This window comes from Triticum aestivum, chromosome 6A (assembly GCF_018294505.1).
Source record: "Triticum aestivum cultivar Chinese Spring chromosome 6A, IWGSC CS RefSeq v2.1, whole genome shotgun sequence".
Taxonomy (NCBI): domain Eukaryota; kingdom Viridiplantae; phylum Streptophyta; class Magnoliopsida; order Poales; family Poaceae; genus Triticum; species Triticum aestivum.
The window spans coordinates 603,926,692-603,948,115 of NC_057809.1; the positions used below are offsets into that span (position 1 = coordinate 603,926,692).

At 46.8% G+C, this 21,424-nt stretch overlaps 3 protein-coding genes across 3 annotated transcripts; 1 reads left to right on the forward strand and 2 right to left on the reverse strand.

Annotated features, from left to right (window-relative positions):
• Positions 1-3,945: 3,945 nt before the first annotated feature.
• LOC123128926 (dehydration-responsive element-binding protein 1H) lies at positions 3,946-4,896 on the reverse strand. Its single transcript, XM_044549041.1, has one exon. The coding sequence runs from the start codon at positions 4,846-4,848 to the stop codon at positions 4,111-4,113; it is 738 nt and encodes a 245-aa protein (XP_044404976.1). The 5' UTR covers positions 4,849-4,896; the 3' UTR covers positions 3,946-4,110.
• Positions 4,897-8,051: 3,155 nt separating this feature from the next.
• On the reverse strand, positions 8,052-8,990 carry LOC123128927 (cinnamoyl-CoA reductase 1). Its single transcript, XM_044549042.1, has 3 exons — positions 8,769-8,990; positions 8,522-8,671; positions 8,052-8,423 (listed from the first exon to the last, which is right to left on the reverse strand). The coding sequence occupies exons 1-2, from the start codon at positions 8,929-8,931 to the stop codon at positions 8,529-8,531; spliced, it is 306 nt and encodes a 101-aa protein (XP_044404977.1). The 5' UTR covers positions 8,932-8,990; the 3' UTR covers positions 8,052-8,423; positions 8,522-8,528.
• Positions 8,991-17,017: 8,027 nt separating this feature from the next.
• LOC123128924 (cinnamoyl-CoA reductase 1) lies at positions 17,018-18,830 on the forward strand. The gene is made up of 5 exons (XM_044549040.1): positions 17,018-17,315; positions 17,405-17,559; positions 17,651-17,833; positions 17,915-18,267; positions 18,358-18,830. The coding sequence occupies exons 1-5, from the start codon at positions 17,153-17,155 to the stop codon at positions 18,539-18,541; spliced, it is 1,038 nt and encodes a 345-aa protein (XP_044404975.1). The 5' UTR covers positions 17,018-17,152; the 3' UTR covers positions 18,542-18,830.
• The last annotated feature ends 2,594 nt before the right edge of the window (positions 18,831-21,424 follow it).

The following is a 21,424-nucleotide window of genomic DNA, read 5'->3' on the forward strand; positions in this document are numbered from 1 at the left end:
GTTTTGCCATGAGAGTCCACCATATCTACCTATGAATTGAGTAAGATCCTTCAAGTAAGTTGTCATCGTTGCAAGCAATAAAAATTTCTCTCTAAATATGTATGATTTATTAGTGTGGAGAAAATGAGCTCTATACGATCTTGTGATGTGGAAGAAATAAAAGCGATAGACTGCATAATAAAGGTCCATATCACAAGTGGCAATATAAAGTGATATTCTTTCGCATTAAGATTTTGTGCATCCAACCATAAAAGCATATGAAAACCTCTGCTTCCCTCCGCGGAAGGCCTATCTTTTATTCTTGTCTTATACTTCATACAAAAGTCTTGGTGATCTTCACCTTTCCTTTTTTACATTTTATCCTTTGGCAAGCACAATGTGTTGGAAACATCCATATATATATATAGCTAATTGGATGTGAGTTTTCATGAACTATTATTGTTGACATTACCCTTGAGGTAAAAGGTTGGGAGGCAAAACTATAAGCCCCTATCTTTCTCTGTGTCTGATTAAAACTTCATACCCATAAATATTGCGTGAGTGTTAGCAATTGTGAAAGACTAAATGATAGTTGAGTATGTGGACTTGCTGAAAAGCTCTTATATTGACTCTTTCCAATGTTATGATAAATTGCAATTGCTTCAATGACTGAGGTTATAGTTTGTTAGTTTTCAATGAAGTTTATGATTCATACTTGAAACTGTGAATGAATTGTTACTTTAGCATAAGAGATCATATGACAAACTGTGAATGATCATGATGCCCTCATGTCCATATTTTATTTTATTGACACTTCTATCTCTAAACATGTGGACATATTTTTCGATATCGGCTTTCACTTGAGGAAAGGGATGTCTAAACTTGGGGGAGTTGATACGTCCATTTTGCATCATGCTTTATATCGATATTTATTGCATTATGGGATGTTATTACACATTATGTCACAATACTTATGCATATTCTCTCTTATTTTATAAGGTTTACATGAAGAGGGAGAATGCCGGTAGCTGGAATTCTGGGCTGGAAAAGGAGCAAATATTAGAGACATATTCTGCACAACTCCAAAAGTCCCGAAACTTCACGGGAGCACGTTTCAGAATATATAAAAATATTGGGCAAAAAAATACCAGAGAGAGGCCACCCACCGTCCACGAGGGTGGGGGCGCACCCTACCCCCTGCCTCGTGGGCCCCCTGGCAGCCCTTTGATGCCCATCTTCTGCTATATGAGGTCTTTCGTCCAGGAAAAAAATCATAAGCTAGCTCACGGGATGAAACTCCGCCGCCACGAGGCGGAACCTTGGCGGAACCAATCTAGGGCTCCGGCGGAGCTGTTTTGCTGGGGAAACTTCCCTCTGGGATGGGGAAATCATCAACATCGATCCTCTCATCGGGGGGGGTCAATCTCCATCAACATCTTCACCAGCAACATCTCATCTCAAACCCTAGTTCATCTCTTGTATCCAATCTTTGTCCCAAAGCCTTAGATTGGTACATGTGGGTTGCTAGTAGTGTTGATTACTCATTGTAGTTGATGCTAATTGGTTTATTCGGTGAACGATCATATGTTCAGATCCTTTATGCATATTAATACCCCTCTGATTATGAGCATGAATATGATTTGTGAGTAGTTATGTTTGTTCCTAGGGACATGGGAGAAGTCTTGCTATAAGTAGTCATGTGAATTTGGTATTCGTTCGATATTTTCATGAGATGTATGTTGTCTTTCCTCTAGTGGTGTCATGTGAACGTCGACTACATGACACTTCCCCATTGTTTGGGCCTAGAGGAAGGCATTAGGAAGTAATAAGTACATGATGGGTTGCTAGAGTGACAGAAGTTTAAACCCTAGTTTATGCGTTATTTCGTAAGGGGCTGATTTGGATTCATATGTTTCATGCTATGGTTAGGCTTACCTTAATACTTATTTTGTAGTTGCGGATGCTTGCAATAGGGGTTAATTATAAGTGGGATGCTTGTCCAAGGAAGGGCAGTACCCAAGCACCGGTCCACCCACATATCAAATTATCAAAGTACCAAACGCGAATCATATGAACGTGATGAAAACTAGCTTGACGGTAATTCCCATGTGTCCTCGGGAGCGTTTTCCTTTATATAAGAGTTTGTCCAGGCTTGTCCTTTGCTACAAAAAGGATTGGGCCATCTTGCTGCACCTTATTTACTTTTATTACTTGTTACCCGTTACAAATTACATTATCACAAAACTATCTGTTACCAACAATTTCAGTGCTTACAGAGAATACCTTATATACTTAAAACTGCTTATCATTTCCTTCTGCTCCTCGTTGGGTTCGACACTCTTATTTATCGAAAGGACTACAATAGATCCCCTATACTTGTGGGTCATCAAAGCCCTGTTCCGGTAGCAACATCATCACCGTCATCACGTCGTCGTGTTGACGAAGCTCTCCCTCGAAGCTCTATCGTGAGTTCGCGGGACGTCACCGAGCCGAACGTGTGCAGATCACGGAGGTACCGTACCTTCGGTGCTAGGATCGGTCGATCGTGAAGACATACGACTACATCAACCGCGTTGTCATAACGTTTCTGCTTACGGTCTACGAGGGTACGTAGGCGCTACTCGCCCCTCTCATTGCTATGCATCACCATAATCTTGCGTGTGCGTAGGAAATTTTTGAAATTACTGCGTTCACCAACACTCTTTATACTCAGTAGTGATTACTGTAAGCTCTATGTGATGGACAATGGGTGCATATGCACCTAGGAGCCATAGCCAATTTCCATACCAGCACACGCTTCTCTCTCCCTTAGACGTTGTTTAAACTTTCTTCCATTGTTGGCCACGAGGTCAGATTTATTGTAGAAAATCGAAGGGGGGGAAACGTATGGCCATTGTTAGTTAGGTAATTCATTTATAATTACCATCAGCGCGAACCTCCATCTCTGTGATCGGCTGAGAGAGGAAAAATAACACGAGGAACCAAAAACGCCTATGCATATGCATGTTCGGCATAGAAATGTTGATGAAGAGTGAAAATATATTTAAAATAATATTTTATTACAGAAAAACTCCTCCTGAAAATTTAAAAACAATGTGTTTTTTAACACGCTTAAAAGCGCAAACACACACCCACGCTTACATACCATCTACTAAAGAATGGAGTTGCCAATTTTAATACTCATTCCATTAGAAAGCATAAGGTATAGTTTGACCATCATAATTTCATGCTTTGACTATCAATGTTATAGAACAAAACCATATCTAATATTTAAACTACACATTGATTTTATTTTTTTCCGTTATACTCGTTTTAAAATTCTCCGTGTGGAAGTGTTCCATTGGTATATATTTATGTTTACAAAATACCAAGACATAAAAATCATCGAACAAATTACTTAGTGTAGTAGTTTCAAGTTGCTAGACATTGCTACATTAACTATTAAATACCATCTTTGAAATCAGAGAAAATAGCGTAAAACATTCTAATCTTTACTACACTAGATATTGAAAGTGCTAAACTTAAATTTATATGCATTCTCTTGGATCGGATTGGTTTATAGTTTTTTTTTTTGCAGGGGGTTGATTTATAGTAATAGTCATCTAATAATAAGAGGAAGAGGAATAGAAATGTTTTCTAAATTTAGGTACTGTTTTCATATTTTGTGTGTGTGTGTGTGGACACACACACAGCATATTTAATAAAAATAACGTATGATCAACAATATCTCATAATAGGCATATGTTTATGGACAGAATAAATCTCAGTGTTACAATTTTATGAAATATCCATCTCTAAGAGGGCTGCTGTGTTAGTTTAATTAGTCTAAATATAAAATTAAGATGATGCATCGCATCGATCCTACCAGGCTACCACTTGGTTCTAGCTAAGGATATAGCAAAGGGGGTTGACAAGGAATGAGGAGACTCAACGAAGAAGAGCCAAACATGGTGGAGGGATCTTTTTATACATGACTATTAGTCAAGGGGGTTTCCATAAAATGCACAGAAGTTCCACCAATTCCCGATGCATTGAATCTGAGACATCCATTGAAAATCCGATGGATGTCACTGATTTTTTTCTATTTTTGCACACTAGGTGTTGCTTACACTATCTCTCCAACATAAAGTCCTAGTAACTCCAGAGCGCGACATCAGCTCCGGCTCCGCCGTCGGCGCAGTCTCCGTTGTCCCAGTACGCCCCGGTGGCCATGGTAGGCGGTGGCTCCATGAGCAGGCCCTGCGCAAGGTTCGCGTAGTAGTACGTGTCCGAGTCCGTCTCCCCAAACAGGCAGTCGAGGTCGAACATGTCCATGCCTAATGCGGCCGCCTCTTCAAAAGTGGCATCACCGGAAGTCTTCGCCGTCTCGGACGAGGGGACGCTGCACGCCGCCGACGACGGGACGGCCACGCTGGACGTGACTTCCTGGCCCGCCCCAGCGGCGGCACCCGTGGCCTCCGGACGGCGCAGGAAGTCCGCGACGGCCTGGACGGCCGCGCGCCGGACATCAGAGAGATTGGAGAAGGCGGGCGGCACCGCAAGCAGCCACGCGGAGTCCCGGAAGTTGAGGCACGCGGCGGAACGGCCGCGCAGCATGAGCATGGCGGCGTCGTGCGCGCGCGCAGCCGCCTCGGCGGTGAAGTACGTCCCGAGCCAGAGGCGCGTGCCGCGGTCCCCGGGGACGCGCACCTCGCAGACCCACCGGCCGGCGTTCCCGCGGCGCCGCACGCCGCGGAACACGGGGTGCCGCGTCTCGCGGAACTTGGTACGGCCAGCGGGGCGCTTCGGCGGCCACGGCCATGCCGTCCCGCCGCGCTCGGTCGTGAACGAGGAGGAGGCAGAGCTCGAGTGCCCGAGGCTCATGTCCATGGCTGCTGGCTGCCGGTGGATGGCTCGCTGGTGGTATCTAGCTTGAGGCTTGTGCTCGAGCGAGAGAGTGAGAGTGTTGCTTGGTGTAGTGCTAGTGCGTGTGCGTATTTATACGTGTGACAATAAGATGACAGCTGTTTCCTTAGCCGCGTTGCTGCATCGCGTCCACTCGCCATATGACAAGACGCGTTTTGGCAACGCAGCTTACGCCGCTTTGTGTGCACTCCAGCGGGCAAGACGCGGCTTGGTCTAGCATCTCTGATCGTAGCCGCCAGCTGAGTTCACGTGTTGTCAAGTCGCTATCCGAAACGTCGATTTGTGGCATGGTGGCGCTTTCCTGCAGCGCGTTATGTTACCACGTGGGAAGGATGGCGCTTTCATGCCGGGCGTTTGCCTGTTCGCTAAGTGAGTGTGAAGAAAGTCAGGTCAGGTCAGGTCAGATGCCACGCGTGACTCGTGAGGCTAGCAACTGGCATAGTGGTGGCAACTGGCAAGGGCTTTGCTGAAACTGAAAGCTTGCGTTTAGTTTCAGGGGCGTTTGGGTTCCATGTACATCGCATGTCAGTATCTATTGAAAACATGAATAAAGCTAACATCAGAGTTTTAGCACCTCAAAACGAACGCATTTTTCAACATTAGATTATTAGCACGAATCTCAGGGCTAATCTACTGCCATGTAGGCTTCTGCCATCCCTTCTTATGGTCGAACGAACGGAACGACAACCGGCAGCCCACCCAGTCATCTCCCTGCTCACAGGACGTCTAGGCTTAAATAAATGCGGAATAAAACTAAGTATACCAGGTTTAACTATGTGCACCTACAATTTGTGCTAAACCAGATACACAACTATGTGGTTGCAAGATATATAACCTGAAGCATAATCCAGCAACGGCGACGGTGTGAGCTTCGGGGGGAAACCCTAGATCTGGGTCTACCGGATCGGGTGATGATAGCATCTTCGATGTCGTTGTCCCTTCTGGAGGCATTGTTTTGGAGCACGCGCTGGCTGGAGGGGACAAGAGGAGGAGCGATGTTACATCTACCGCAAGGCCGGCGGCGGATCCTGGCGGCATGGCGCCGCAGAGATTCGGCGATGGGCGCGTCTGGAGATGGACTCGCGCAGGAGGAGGAAGCTGTCTGGCGTCATGGTGGCGTTGATGGCAGAGAGGCTTGGCAAGGTCGGTGCAACAATTTGCTTTGAGGATGGACCGAGGGATGATGGAGGTGACGGCCCTTGCAGCGTGCGGTGCTCACTGGGAGTGTGCCTGACCGGTGTGGGACCCAATCCAGGTAGTGGCTTGGAGGGGACACCCGGCTTTAGATGTTAGGTTTTAGTGCGATGTCTATTTGGTATTAGGCCCGGACATTTGGCACGCCTTCATCAAGGGGATAGAAGTAGCAACGGTGTTGTCAAGATGGTGACTTCAGGCTTATTGATGTACCACCTTATATGGTCTTTGTGAATAATTAATAATATGGCTGCATGCATCGTCCAGATGCAGAGGCCGGGGATACATCCTCCTTTTCTAAAAAAATAAAATAACCTGAAGCATAATGACTATCACAAAATAAGTGCATAAGTAAAGAGCTCGGTTAAGAGATAACCAAGGCTTGCGGAGACGACGATGTATCCCGAGGTTCACCCCTTTACAGATGCTAATCTTCGCTAGAACGGTGTGGATGCACATTGCTCCCTAAGAGCCACAATGGCTCACAATATTCTCCTCACGCCATCACACAATACAAGGTGTTGTGAATCTACTAAGAGAACCTTGAGGGTGATCACCGAACCCGTACAAATGAAGACCCTTAAGGGCGGTTACCGAACACGTACAAATTGCCCGGGGCAATCTCCACAACTTAATTGGAGGCTCTCAAAGATTTCCCAAAGCTTTACACCATAATGATTGAGCTCCGTAACAACACCAACCATTTAGGGCACCCAATCACCCAGGAGGAACAAATTGTAGGGTACCAAGCACCCAAAAGTAAAAAACTTCTCAAAATTTCACTTTCATGTATCACTGTGGAGAACTCAAATCTATGCACCAAATACAATGGCAAGAGCACATGGGATGCTCAAGTCCTTCTCCCCAAATCCCAACACAACAAAAAATGTTATGCAGAAATATGAGAGAAAGAACAAAGGAGAATAACACAAAAGAATGCCAAGATCTAAATCTAAAGGGTTCCCCTCACTTAGAGGAGATATGGATTGGTGAAAATGTAGATATAGATATCCTCTCTCTTTTCCCTCAAATAGACGCAAGAATCAGAGGAAGAATAGAGAGAAAGCAAACTACAAGAGGTCAACAATGATGGGGGAAAACTTGCTCAGATTAATTGGGGCCATTGGGGAAGAAGACCCCCTTAAATAGGCTCCTACGAATCTAAATGTTATGCTGCAGAGAAACACTAGAGCAGTACAAGCACTTGAATAAATGGTACAACCACTCCAAACAGTAAAAGCAGGCAGTAGTGGCCTGAGCGGTACAACCGCCTATCACACCGGTTGCACCGTTTACTAAAACATAACCGGAACTACGGTGCTCCCACCGCTCAGTACCGCACCCCAAACCCAGAGGAATCACCCTCGAGCAGTAGTTGGGGCGGTGCAAATGCCGGAATAGCCGTCTCAAAAGCTCACATGAGTGGCTATAAGTTTCATTGCGGTACAAATGTCGAAACAACTGTCCCAAAACCATGCACATGCCAGTCAAGCAACCCAAACCGCCAAAGTCGTTGACAGAACCGAGAATATCCGTTAACGCATGAGTGGTTACATTTCATTGACCAAACTGCTAAGAAGAGACCATCTGTCCAAAATCCAACATTGAAGATGCTACGGTAAGCTTACGCATCCGACACAAGTGTATGCCAATAATAAATCTGGGTGTTATCTCACGTCCCAGAAAATACATCGCCTTTGCTGCACCTTCATAACCGCAACTAGCCATCACTAATTTTGTCAAGCATGACCTGACCATTCCTTTTCAAAAAAATAACATGGCCACCCAAACGAGACTAAATTGGAAAAGTAAAAAAAAAATGGAACATGATATTCAAATATGGTACTTGTGTACAAATCAGACTTGCAAGAGCAAGACACATTTTTCTCTATTGATCCCAAATTACGATATCATTCTTTCTTTTTTTAGGAAGAAGAATTTATTAATAATGGGTAGAAGTACATTCATTACAAAATAAATAATGACCCCTCCATTCCAAAATACTTGTCGTGGTCTTAGTTTTATTTACATGCCACACTTTACTTTGTAGAAATACACAATTAATTTTATGCTGAAGTTCCAAAATCCTGACAGTATTTTCTTTTCTTGCTACAGCTTTGCTCTTGTTGTATCAGATAGGCTTGTCCCCTGTCCTGCCCTGTTACAAGTACGCGCGCTTCTGTACTATGGGAACAACGGGGAGAGGCAGATGGCCCTTTTTCTGCAAGCACGTCACGGTCTCGTACAAGCTTTGCCTCAGCGGAGTGAACTCCAACCCCAGCTCCCTCAACCTCAGGTTTGAGAACTTGTACGGCTTCGCCGTGGGCTTGCCGTCATCTTCGCACCTGCCGCGCCAATGAATTCCGCGGTGAGCAAGCAAGCAATGCCCAAAATCGAATCAAACACGTTGAAATAAGATCAATCATGTTGTGCTTGTACTTACTTGGCGGTTATGTGGTACTGCGGGAAGAGGTCGCCGAGGAGTTGGAGGAAGTGCGCGCGGTGTAGCACGGCACCGATGCAAAGGTAGCGGCCGCGCGCGTTAGTTCCTCGGCCCCCTCCAGCGCCAGCAGGTGAGCGTTCTTGCGGTCAGCTTCACAAACCAATGCAAAGGCGCGCGCCATTAGATGAGCTGGTCAAGCACCACAACACTCGGCGAGATCATGGATGGTGTGTCAACTGTGACTTACCGGGGTCCCTGGTGGTTCCCCTGGCGCGGTAGCCACGGAGGAGGAGCTCCTTGACGACCCAGGAGCCGATGAAGCCTCCGGCCCCCGTGACGCAGACCAGCTCCTGCTCCGGCTGCCTCTGCTTCAGCTCGCCGTTGTCGGTGGCCTTGTCGATCGACGGCATGGTGACGTCACGGGCTAGTACATACCAATTTGCCTTTGCTTGTCGTTGCTGCTGCTGAGCAATGGATGAAGCTTGTGTGGTCTGTACATTCAGTCCGCGGCACCATTTATACTACTGGCTGGTAGGCTGGTACTGGCACCGTACCGGGCGGGCACACGACAAAACTGCGGTGCGATACTACGCGTGAGCAGGGAGGAAGGCGAGGGGAGGCTCGGGTGCAGCTTGGCGGGAAGCAAAACATGGGGCCGTCGCGTTTGGTCATGGAGCGATACAGCGACTCAAGGAATATTCAGCGGCGGGTGCAGATGCAGCGCCGACGGGCCCGATGGGTGGCTTCGGACCGGCCTGGGCCACGTGACCGCAAGCGCGGACAGAATCCTTCCTCCTGCCACGGAAAAGTTCCATCACCTGGCACGTCACCGTTGCACGACCAAGGTCCTGTTTGGATACTCTAACACTGTTAGAGTTAGAGTTATTTTCTAACCCACTCTAACTCAAATAAGCACCTCTCCATCAGGATAGTTGGATTAGATGAAACTAACCCATTCTAACCCTCCCTGTTTGAATACTTTTGGGTTATTTGAGCTCCAAACTAATCCAAACTAGCTCTAACCCCATGATCCAAATAGGAAGCTATGCTGGTTTCTCCGCTCGCTCAGTGCTATCAAAATGCTTCTGCGTCCTGGATTTGACTTCCGGTAGAGTTTGAACACGTTTGCCGGCCAAGAATGATGATGACTTGGTTATACGGAGTACGTGTTTACCTCTTGTAACGGGTCTAGCTTTATTGGACATTTCGTTTACTATGTTTCCTTGTGAGATGATTAAAGCCTCATCGTCTAGCCATCACGATATAGCGGGTACTAGGCGTGGGTCAACCGGGGATACCCCGATCGGTCACCCCGTGTGCCATCCGATCCGCGAGAACGTATTCGGTGCACCGGTGGTTGTGGTGCTACCGGTGCACCGGACACCCTAACATTTTTAAAAATGTTTTTTTAAGGAAACAAATTGAGAACATTCACTCAACATCAATATTTGGTATCATAAATTTTCAAATCAAAATACGGAACATTCCTCGAGATAAAAGAAATGATAAATTTGACATCAATGTGATAATCGGTCAAATCTAAAGTCCAACTTATACTACGTACTATTCGGTGTTAAATTTATCATTTTTGTATCTCGGGCAATGTTTCGAATTTTGATTGAAAATTTTACGACAATAAATATTGATGTTGTGTGAATGTGCTCAATTGATGTCACATTTTTTGGAATTATTTTAAATGGGCTACGGAGATTCGGTGTACCAATAGCACCACAAGCACCGGTGCACTAGATATTAGCTATTTGGTCCATGCACTGTACATCATTTTTCACCTCCCGCACCTTAGATCTAATCGAAATTCAAGAGGAAAAAAATCCCCTTCCACACCATCTTGTCTCTGCTCCACAACGGCGTGCATAAGAGCGCGTAGATGTGTGGCGAAACCGCACCCCCCTACTCCCACAATTGCTCGTCGTCTCCGGCTCCCATATCAGACTCGTCGGTGTACCCCCCCCCCCCCCCTCTCCCCCCTCGCCGTCCCATGCTCTCCAATAGTAGTAGCCCTGACAGCAGATTGTAGGATTGAAGAAAGTCGGTTCCCTATCTCCCATCCTTGCTCACAACTCCTACCCCCTACCGCCATGATCGCTCGTAGCTTCCACTCTCACATCTCTAGCACCACATGCTTCTCTGGGCAGTAGTGGCGGTTGTGGTCGCAATAGTGTCGACCGTGGTCGTAGGATCCCCGACAGTCGTTTTCAGCAAACCCCATCCATCGGTCGTTCAATCCTCAACTATCGGTTGCAACATATCTCGGTTGCAACATCCTCGACCGCCGATCGTTGCATCTTCAGGAGGCGGGTCCAGCTTCGCTTGCAGACACCCCTTTCTCTTGGTTTCAACATTGTCAAAAGAGGGTACCAATTTTAGCACCATCCGGTCGCTGCATCCGCGGCTGCAGGTTGCAACATCGCAGCCCACGGGTCATAGCATCCCCATGTGCTCGTCGCATCGCTATCAGACATCTCTTGTAGCACTTTGCAACCGTGTTCCCCCGATTTGCTAACTCACCGTCTCTGGCACAGGACAAGCACTCCCCCCCCCCCCCCTCTCATAGAAGTCGTGTGGCCGCTTGCACTGGTGAGGGCAACGCGTGGTCGACCTTGAAGCTCCCTCGTGGTGCTCGCTCCTGCAGGGGGGGGGGGTGGTGGTAAAGGTTATCAGTGATTTTCTACATACTTGTCGCGTAGAAATGGTCATAAGCTGACTGCACTAAATTTGCAAACGTTGCTGCAATTAATTTTGTCTTGAGTCAAAATTTGCAAACTTTAATGAAGTTTATAGAATAAAAATGTCAACATTTATTAGACCAATCATATTGTTTGACCTATCATTAAGTTTATCTTGCATTTTTTGCATTATTTTGAATGAAGCTACCTTGAGTTGTTGCTCAAAGCAGTCCGCGGCATATTGTGAGAAGAGGTATATGAGTCGAGTTGACTGATTTCACTCGCATGTCTGCCTTTCAAAAGACGGCATATGTTTGGTAGCTTGGAGGAAGCCACATGGTACGGCAATGGATGTTAGAGGATCTCTAACCAGACACAACGTCTTTTCTAATGTGCCCGAACATGAGAGAGAGAGAGAGAGAGAGTAAACTTTTTTTTCAACTAGAGCCCTAAATCATTCCTACATAACCCTGCAAAAAAATCATTCCTATATGTACGGGTGTCTGACACTCCTTAAATCCAGTCCATATATGGGAAGGGTATGAAGGTGTTCTAGCAGCCCGCCACATAAGATATGGCCCCGCAAAAAAGATTTAGGCCTCCTTTGGTTTAGAAGAATTTTGTAGGAATTTCATAAGATAGGATTTCTATAGGAAAAATTTCTTTAGAGCCTATTTGGTTTGTAGGAATGGAATCCTATTCCTATGGAAGAATTCTTCCTATCCTCCACATTTTATAAGAAAATAAACATTAGCCTAGACTCAATGGAAAAAATCCCATGATGTGAATCAAAGGGCATCTTCTTTCCTATTCCTACTCATAGGATTTGAGATACATGTCATCTCATTTCTTATGACTTTGCTATTTCTATGATTTTTCTACCCTATGAACCAAAGGAGGCCTTAGCAGTTGGAAAGGTAAATTGCTGTCTCTAGGGAAAAGATTGGTCCTCATAAGTTCAGTACTTAGTAATATAGTACTATATATGATTTCCTTCTTCCAGTTACCAAAAGGAGTTTTACATAGATTGGATTACTTCCGATCAAGATACTTTGGGCAAGGAGATAGCGAGAGAAAGAAATATCGACTGGCTAAATGGAGTGTGGTTTGCCGTCCTAAAGACCAAGGCGGGTTGGGCATTCATGACCTTGAGGTTAAGAATAGGGCCCTCCTCGATAAATGGTTGTTTAAATTACTAACGGAAGATGGTGTATGGCAAACCCTTCGAAAGAGAAAATATGTGGGTTCCAAGGCGGTATCCCAAGTATATCGGAAGCCTAGGGATTCCCACTTTTGGGCGGGTCTAGTGGCTACGAAGAAATATTTCTTCTGCTATGGATCCTTCTTGATTAAGGACGGCTCGGAAATTAGATTCTAGGAGGACAAGTGGCTAGGAAATGCCACACTCCGGAAACAATATCCGGCTCTATACAACATTGTGCACCACAAAGGTGATACTATCGCCACGGTAATGGAATCATTTCCGCCAAATGTGACGTTCAGAACAGACTTAATTGGACCCAGACTCCAATCGTGGAACATCCTGCTCCAACCGTTGTCCATGGTGCAATTGTCACATGGGTCTGAATTCCGATGGAACCTCCATTGGAATGGACAATTCTCAATGGATTCTATGTATAGAGCGTTAATTCAGTCTGATGTGCTAGTTGTTAATAACAAGAAGATCTGGAAGATGAAGATACCTCTTAAAAATAAAATCTTTGCATGGTATCTCTGTCGCGGAGTCATTTTTACTAAAGATAACCTTATTAAGAGGAATTGGCATGGAAGCCCGCTATGTGTCTTTTGTCACCATGAGAAGACAATAAAACATTTATTCTTCCAATGCAAATTGGCTCGTTCTATATGGTCAGTCATCCAAATAGCTTCTGGCTTGTATCCTTCCTGTAGTGTTGCTAATGTATTTGGCAACTGGTTACATGGGATTGATCACAGGTTTAGAACTATTCTCATGGTGGGAGCGCTTGTCGTTATTTGGTCGCTTTGCTTATGTAGAAATGATAAGGTTTTTAATGATAAAATTACTTCTCTGTTGCAGGTTATCTACAGATGTATCGGGACTCTTCGTTTATGGTCCTCTCTATAACGCGTGGAGAATCGAGGCCTGTTTACGGAGGTGTGTACACGATTGGAGGCTACGGCGAGGGATACTTTTACCCAACATGGGTGGCAGCAAGATCTAAGGATTGGCCCTCCTCCGCTTTAGGCGTTATACGGATTCTACATGTTTCGTTGTAATTCGTCTTTTTATTTTTATTTTATGTTAGATGATCTTATTTGGCTGTGTGTATCTTAGTTATGCATAGACCGGGTGTAATGCTTAAATATTTTAAGTAATAAAGCGCCCCTTTTAGAAGAAAAAAAAGATATGACCCACCTTGAATCGTCATTTTATTTCTTTCTCACTCTCCATCACACCAATCATATGCTTGTGACCAAACAATTTTGAAGGTCATGGCTGCATGCATGAACAAACGAGAGCTTAAAGTAGATACACCTGAACATTGTTCAGATGTGTCAACGGGCTTCCTCCATCTCATAATGTAAGACGTTTTTTGACTCTACACTAGAATGAAAACATCTCACATTATGAGGCGGAGGGAGTAGAAAAGAGCAATTGGCAATCTCCCATTATTAACACTTACATAGACTTGTAGGCACCAAGAGGGAACACGAAAGTTGCCAAAAAAAAAGAAGAAGAGGGAACCCGAAAGCTTCTTCGGACCTCGTTCGTTTTTCTCAAAATAATGAGAAGACAATATTAAATATTATCCTCCTCTGTTGATCAAAACAGTCAGGCCAATACGCAGCATATTCACGAGTCGAGTTGACTGCCTGACCTCCAGCAGCCGGCATATATATGCTCGGGAAGCGGCTGGTATCGTGATGGTACTGCCCCATGTTTGAGATTCCAGAACGTGCTTTTGACGGCCTCTTGCTCGCGTCAGCGGAGAAGCAAAGAAGCAACTCGTGCTGCTCCTCCCGCGTGGGGTAGCTCCGGTGGCCCGTGTCTCTCTGTCGGCAGCTCGTTCCTGCCAATCTTTTTCCTGCGGGCGTAGCTCAAGTCCACCACGCGTAGGTGCACCGGGCAGCATCGGACGGTACCCAGCAGCCGATTTCAAATCAGCCATTTTTTCAATGCTAAAAATAATATTTTAGAAACCATTGTGCTACAAAAAAAATTAAATCCAGATTTGAAAGGGTACTGCTATGGGTCAACTGACCGATCCCATCCTACGATCGGTCCCTCGTGGGTCATAGGATTAGCACACCAGTGATCGTTGGATCATGTTGTCTTTTGTTTTTTGAACACTTGGATCGTGTTGTCGTTCCTTCGCCTCGCAACCTCTTCTTCTATACAAAAAATAGACACCGGCCGAAAGCGCACTCTTAGCTTTGGGCTGTCGTATGCTTCCCTGCTTAACGTTGTTGTTGCTGACACTTTGTGACCCTCCCATCGGTCATCGTCGTCGGTCGTCGGCGAATTGTAGCATCGCCGGTGGTGTTTCCTTCTCGTCGATAGCTCGCAACATTGTGAGTCACCCGCGACATGAGAGTCCTCGGCCGGATGCATCAACCCGGTGTCGTGCTCGCCGCTTGCCAGCGGGCTTGCAGCAACCCGGCGCCACGTTCATGGCATGCCCCGCTAGCGAGCACACATCATCGCCGCCGACCGATTCCAGCATCGCGCACTCCTAAGAGCAACATCACCGTCAACCAACTCCGGCACGAGGGTCATCGCAGTATCACCGACGACCGGTTCCAAAATCACGTACTCACGCAAATAGCATCGCCGACAGCCGGTTCCAGCACATGACGGTCATGCTCGCAGCGGGCGGTCACAGCCATCGCAGCACCCCGATTCACTATGGTCGTGCAACCAGCCACCACGGTCGCAACACATGGTCGCCACCATTGCAACATCCCTTGAAGCAGCATCTCTCGACTTCGAAACATCTTCGTTTTGCAGCATTACCCTCTCAGTGCCCCTATTGCAACGGCATGGACGCTACCATCGCAACTTCCCTTGACCCAGGATCTCTCGACTTCGAAACATCTTCGTCTTGCAACACTACCCACTCAGTGCCCCTATTGCAACTACATGTGCATTGAGGAGATGACGAGAGAGGGAGCCAAAAACCAGCATCTGCCCTGGTCGGGCTATGGGAGGAGAGCCCCGAGTTAATGGAGCGGCAAGCGAGACATGAGAGAGAGAGAGAGAGGCACACACTTCCCATGAAGGGATAAGGATATGAACGGGAAGAGAAGAAAGCATATGGGTTGCGTCGAGGTGAAACATAGTACACCAACAAAAATGATTTATGATGAAAAAAGGGCCATCCAGTTCACACTTCAACTATTTACCCCATGATTTGTTTTTTTTGTCTTTTCAAGATATGTTTTTTGAATGTAGATTCTACTTATATCCTCACAAAATATCGTAGTCTTTCAAAATTTTAAATGAAATTCATGGATATTGGGGGCACACCAGATGCTTTGAGTTCACTGGATACGTTCCCTTGCACATGGTACCGTTAGTTTTTCCCTAAAAAATGAACAAGGCTTTAAAAAAATTGCCATTCAACATGAGGAAACAGATCTATTGCAAAGCACGCTCGGGTATCATAAAAAAACACAAGGAAATAACTATCTCGACATTCATTCTTATCTGAAGTATCTCCACAACCATTGGATAAAGAATAATGAAGGTAAATTAGTGATTCCGAAGACTTAGATTCAAATTATCACAACATAATTCATTTTTTTTACATTATTAATAGAAAAATGACTTACATTAGGGGTTTTCCCCTACTAATTTTTGGTCAAAAAAATTTCATTTTGAGCGAATTCTAATTTTTACCCCCTACGCTGATGATTTTGATGCTAATTACCTCCTTTAACAGTTTTCTTTATCACGATTACCCCTTTTAGCGAAACTTATACTCCTTCCGTTTCTTAATGTAGTGTGCATAGATTTTTTAAAAGTTATGCTATGCTAACTGTGACCAATTTTTATAGAAAAGAATATTTATATCTACAATACGAAATACATAAAATATGAAAGTACATCTTATGATGAATCTAATGATATATGTTTGACATTCTACTCCACAAACTTGATATATGTCTATTAAAAAAACACATTTACCAGAGGGGAAAGTCAAATCCAGGACATTTCAATATAAGTCAATTTTAGAGATTTCAGTATGAACTACATACAGAGCAAAATGAGTGAATCTACACTCTAAAATATGTTTATATACATTCTTATGTAGTTTATATTGAAATCTTTTAGAAGATATATATTTAGAAATGGAAGGAGTAGATGTAATGTATTTCTCCACAAACTTGATATATTGTCTATTAAAAAGACACCTTTACCAGAGAGGAAAGTCAAATCCAGGACATTTCAATAGTACCAAGCATAGGTTTTGTCATGGAAGGAACGATGACGCGCGAGGTGGTGGACCTTTCCGTGGCAGCTGGAAGGATTCGCTTCGCGGAAACGGAATCTGCCGTGCTCCTATGTCGGCTGAGCCCCAAACCCACCCATCCGGTCGTGTCACGCCCCTGAATATTCAGTCGATGGATGGCTGCACCATTCCATAAACAAAACGAGCTGCAGCCGGGAGACGTGCCTCCCATCGACTTCCCGCGCACGCACTCGAGCCCAGGTAGTATTGCACCGCAGTTTTGTCGTGCTGTTGTGCAACGGTGCCACTGCTTTGCAGTATAAATAGTGGAGCGCGTTAACCGGACAGAACACACAAGCTCGACCCACTGATCATCGTCAGCAGCAAGCATCAAGCAAAGGCAGTTTGGTACTACTGTACTAGCTAGCCCGTGCAGTTAGCCGACTAGCAATCTTGCTTCAACATCCACATATTGATCGACCACCCTGGTCATCAAACACCGATTCACTATGCCGTCGATTGGCAAGGCCACCGACAACGGCGAGATGAAGCAGCGGCGGCCGGAGCAGGAGCTGGTCTGCGTCACCGGGGCCGGAGGCTTCATCGGCTCCTGGGTCGTCAAGGAGCTCCTCCTCCGCGGCTACCGCGTCAGGGGAACCGCCCGAGATCCCGGTAAGCAACAGTTTACTTACACCGTGCGCCAGTCCATGATCGATCTCGCTGAATTTTGGGCTCATCTGATGGTGGAGTGGTTTCCGCAGCTGACCGCAAGAACGCCCATCTGCTCGCGCTGGAGGGCGCCGAGGAGAGGCTCACCCTGTGTCGCGCCGACGTCCTCGACTATGACGGCCTCCACGCCGCCTTCCGCGGCTGCCAGGGCGTCTTCCATGTCGCCTCCCCGGTCTCCAACGACCCTGTGAGTTCACTTCCTCTGCTCTGCTCACTTCTATCGATTTTAACAAGGTCCGTGTACTTACTTGCTTCCTAAATGTGTCACTAACTTGCAGGACCTTGTGCCAGTCGCCGTCGAGGGAACCAAGAACGTGATCAGAGCGGCGGCGGACGCCGGCGTGAGGCGTGTGGTGTTCACGTCGTCCTACGGCACCGTGCACATGAACCCCAACCGCGGCCCTGACGCCGTGCTCGACGAGTCCTGCTGGAGCGACTACGACTTCTGCAAGAACACAGGCGTAAGAATACTCTGCTCCATCGCATCTGTTGTTTCTCGCTGGTGAACCGCGCTCATTTATCGATCGCCGTGTGCAATACAGAACCTCTACTGCTGCGCGAAGATGATGGCGGAGATCACTGCGACAGAGGAGGCCGCTAAGAGGGGCCTGGAGCTTGCAGTGGTGGTGCCGTCCATGACCATGGGCCCCATGCTGCAGCAGACGCTCAACTTTAGCAGCAGCCATGTCGCCCGCTACCTCACCGGCGCCAAGCCCACCTACCCGAACGCCGTCGCCGCCTACACCGACGTCCGCGATGTCGCCCGTGCACACATTCTCGTCTACGAGCACCCCAACGCGCGTGGCCGCTACCTCTGCATCGGTGCCGTGCTACACCGCGCACATTTCCTGCAGCTGCTCGGCGACCTCTTCTCGCAGTACCACATAACTGCCAAGTACGTTCGACTATAAAACGATCTTTGTGTCATTATTATGGGTGTTGTGCTTGCTTGCTCATCGCGGATTTCCTTGGCGCGGCCTGGCAGGTGCGAAGACGACGGCAAGCCCATGGCGAAGCCGTACAAGTTCTCAAACCTGAGGCTGAGGGAGCTGGGGTTGGAGTTCACTCCGTTGAGGGAAAGTTTGTATGAGACGGTGACATGCTTGCAGAAAAAGGGCCACCTTCCTCTGCCCGTTGTTCCCATAACACAAAAGCGTGCCTACTTGTAACAGGCCACGTGACAAGCCTGCCTGATGAAATAAACAGAGCAAAGCAGGAATGAAAGAAGAAGATGAACAAGAAATCATGTTTTCTAAGATTCAACATGGAATTGTGTGTTTCTACAAGTATAAAGTGTAGCATGTAAATACTACTATTATGTAATGAATGATGATACTGTCATTCTGGTTCAATGATAAACAGAGCAAAGCAGGAGGAGCAAAAGAAGGCTTTTTCCTAGGAAGAAATCAGGATTTTAGGGATTCATCATGTAAATGGCGTATTTCTGCAGGTGCAGAATGTAACATGTAAAAGTTGTCATGTTGTAATTTACAAATAAATGATAACGTCATTTTGGATCGATGGAGAAGAATGAGTCTTACAAGTCTGATTTCATACAAGTACTACTATATTCCATTTCTCACAGGGAGAGTAAATTGCAAATAGCCACCATAGTTGGCAAAGATACTGTTGTTTCTTTTCTTTTTTATCGTTTTGGTTTTCTCGTTGAAGGGAACTTATGTCGACATATCAAGATGATCCAATCCCATACAATTTCAAACTATTTTTTTCTGAGGGGACACAGTCACACAGTTTCAAACTTGTCTCTGCATAACAAGATATACAATAGAGGCAAAGCATATAGACAGTCCATGACATTCTCGAAAACAAAACAGCCTATGATAATTCAAACGAAATTGCCATCCATGCGTGGTAAATTCTTCACTAACTTAATACCGATCATTTACCTGTTTATAGAAGATGACCCCACAGCCATAGACATGATCCATCAAATTTTTTTAGCTTCGTCCCTGCTTACAAGCCTGATCTCTACTGAAATGGGACATTCAGCGTTTCTTCATGGACTCTGGCTGATTGAGAATACCTGTCGCGTATGAAGGTCATACAAGCATACAACGTTGACAGCCTATGACAATCATGATAGAAATAACAGAGCAAAGCATGGAATGAAATAAGAAATCAGGATTCCCTGATATAGAAAAAGACATCGATAGCCTGTTATGGTCTTCAACTCATCTTTTCCATGGTGCGCTCCTGTTTTGCTTGCTGCAATTTCTTGCTCATTTCAAGACTTTTGATAGCATCCTTATCCATGTACCGGGTGATCCGGCTGGCAATGAAGGAGTTGCCATAGAACACACCAGAAGCGCGTCCTTCCTCTTCTTCCTCCTCGTTGATGTAGAGCGCGACAGCCCCCAGGACCTTGTTCTTAATGTTGACGCTTACCAGCCAGAAATTGTGGTAGCTATCCTCCAACGTGAAGCAAACATCATCAGGATCAACCATGCTCATTGTCGGAAACTCTGGAAGGAGACGTGGAAGACGCTTATCTGTGTCAATAGCGGCCCAGAACTCGTCGGATCTGATGGTGACAACCTTGTGCCATTGCGCTGGCTCGAAGTTGAAGGTCCAGGTTGTGATGTTGAAAGCGGAACACGAGCGGGCGAGGACACTGCGACCTGCGTCGTTGCTAATGCTGATGAGCTGCATAATGCCTGCGTCGGTGACGCGCACGCGGCGGGCTGGGTCAGGGGCCCCGGAATCAATGTACGTACGACGTTGATCCAGCTCCACGGGTAGCCGGGCATAACGTGGCAGCGGTGGATGATTGATGACGACGTCCACAAACAGCAAGCCCAGATAGAGGTCGACCCAGCACAAATGGCGACCGTCAAATTCAAAGGGGATGACAATGTCAGTTTCCCAGGAACAGGAACGGCCACCGATCACCAGGTTCGGGGTGCCGTCATGACCGTCACAAGGCACTGGCGTTGGCAGCTGCTTGACCTCCCATTTCATGTCCGTCTCCTCAGGGGTATGGTGCAGCACTGAGAACTCACCGAGAGAGAGCCACGGTTGAACGCCCACCGAGAGGTTCGCCACCGTGAACCCACCGTCGCCACGGCACAGGAGACCGATGTCTCCACGCCACATTGCCCGCTGATGATGACTCAGGTACGGCTTGCAGTAGTGATCCATCATAGCAGCGTCCACCCGGCCGCTCTTGAAGTGCGTCGGTAGTCGCCGGAGCGACGTGGACCTGTTGGGGCGGGAGGGGGCCGTGTAGACGAAATAGTCGATAGGGTAACTGATGGTGCTAATAGCATCTCCAACAGCCGCGCTAAGTGTCGCGCGCGCAAAATACCTGTTTACCGCGCGCGTTGCGGCTGGTTTTGCGCGCCCGCCTGCGCTGGCTCCAGCAGCCGCGCTGTAATGCAGCGCGCGCCGCTCTAGCAGAGCGCAAAAATACAACGCGCGCGACTCGCCGGGCATTTTGCATATATGATATTTTGGACAAAGTGAACATGTGAAATTTGACACAAACAAGTTGATGAATAAAAGTTCATGCCCACAAGTTCAAAATCATGCCCACAAGTTCATCCAACCAAGTTCAAATACAAACTAAAGTTCAAGACATGAAAGACACATCAATCTTCATCTTCCTCGTCTTCGTCTTCGTCCTCATCTTCCGAAGACGACTCTTCCGCCTCCGAAGATGAATCTTCCTCCCTCTCCTCATCACGCACCGCATCATGTGAAGCTCCGACGGTGTTGGCAAGATCTTCAACGGCATCTTCATGGGAATGTGTGTGAGAAGGCACATCAAAAGACATTGAACCCATGGCGGCCGGAGGTGCACCCATGCCTCCCATGAGAGAAGCAAAACTCATGCCTCCCATGGCGGCCATAGCGTCGGAGGGTGCTCCAAAGCCACCCATGCCTCCCATGGCGGCCGGAGGTGCACCCATGCCTCCCATGGCGGCCGGATGTGCACCCATGCCTCCCATGGCTCCGAAGCCACCCATGCCTCCCATGGCGCCGAGGCCACCGCCACCCATGGCGCCGAAGCCACCGCCACCCATGACGCCGAG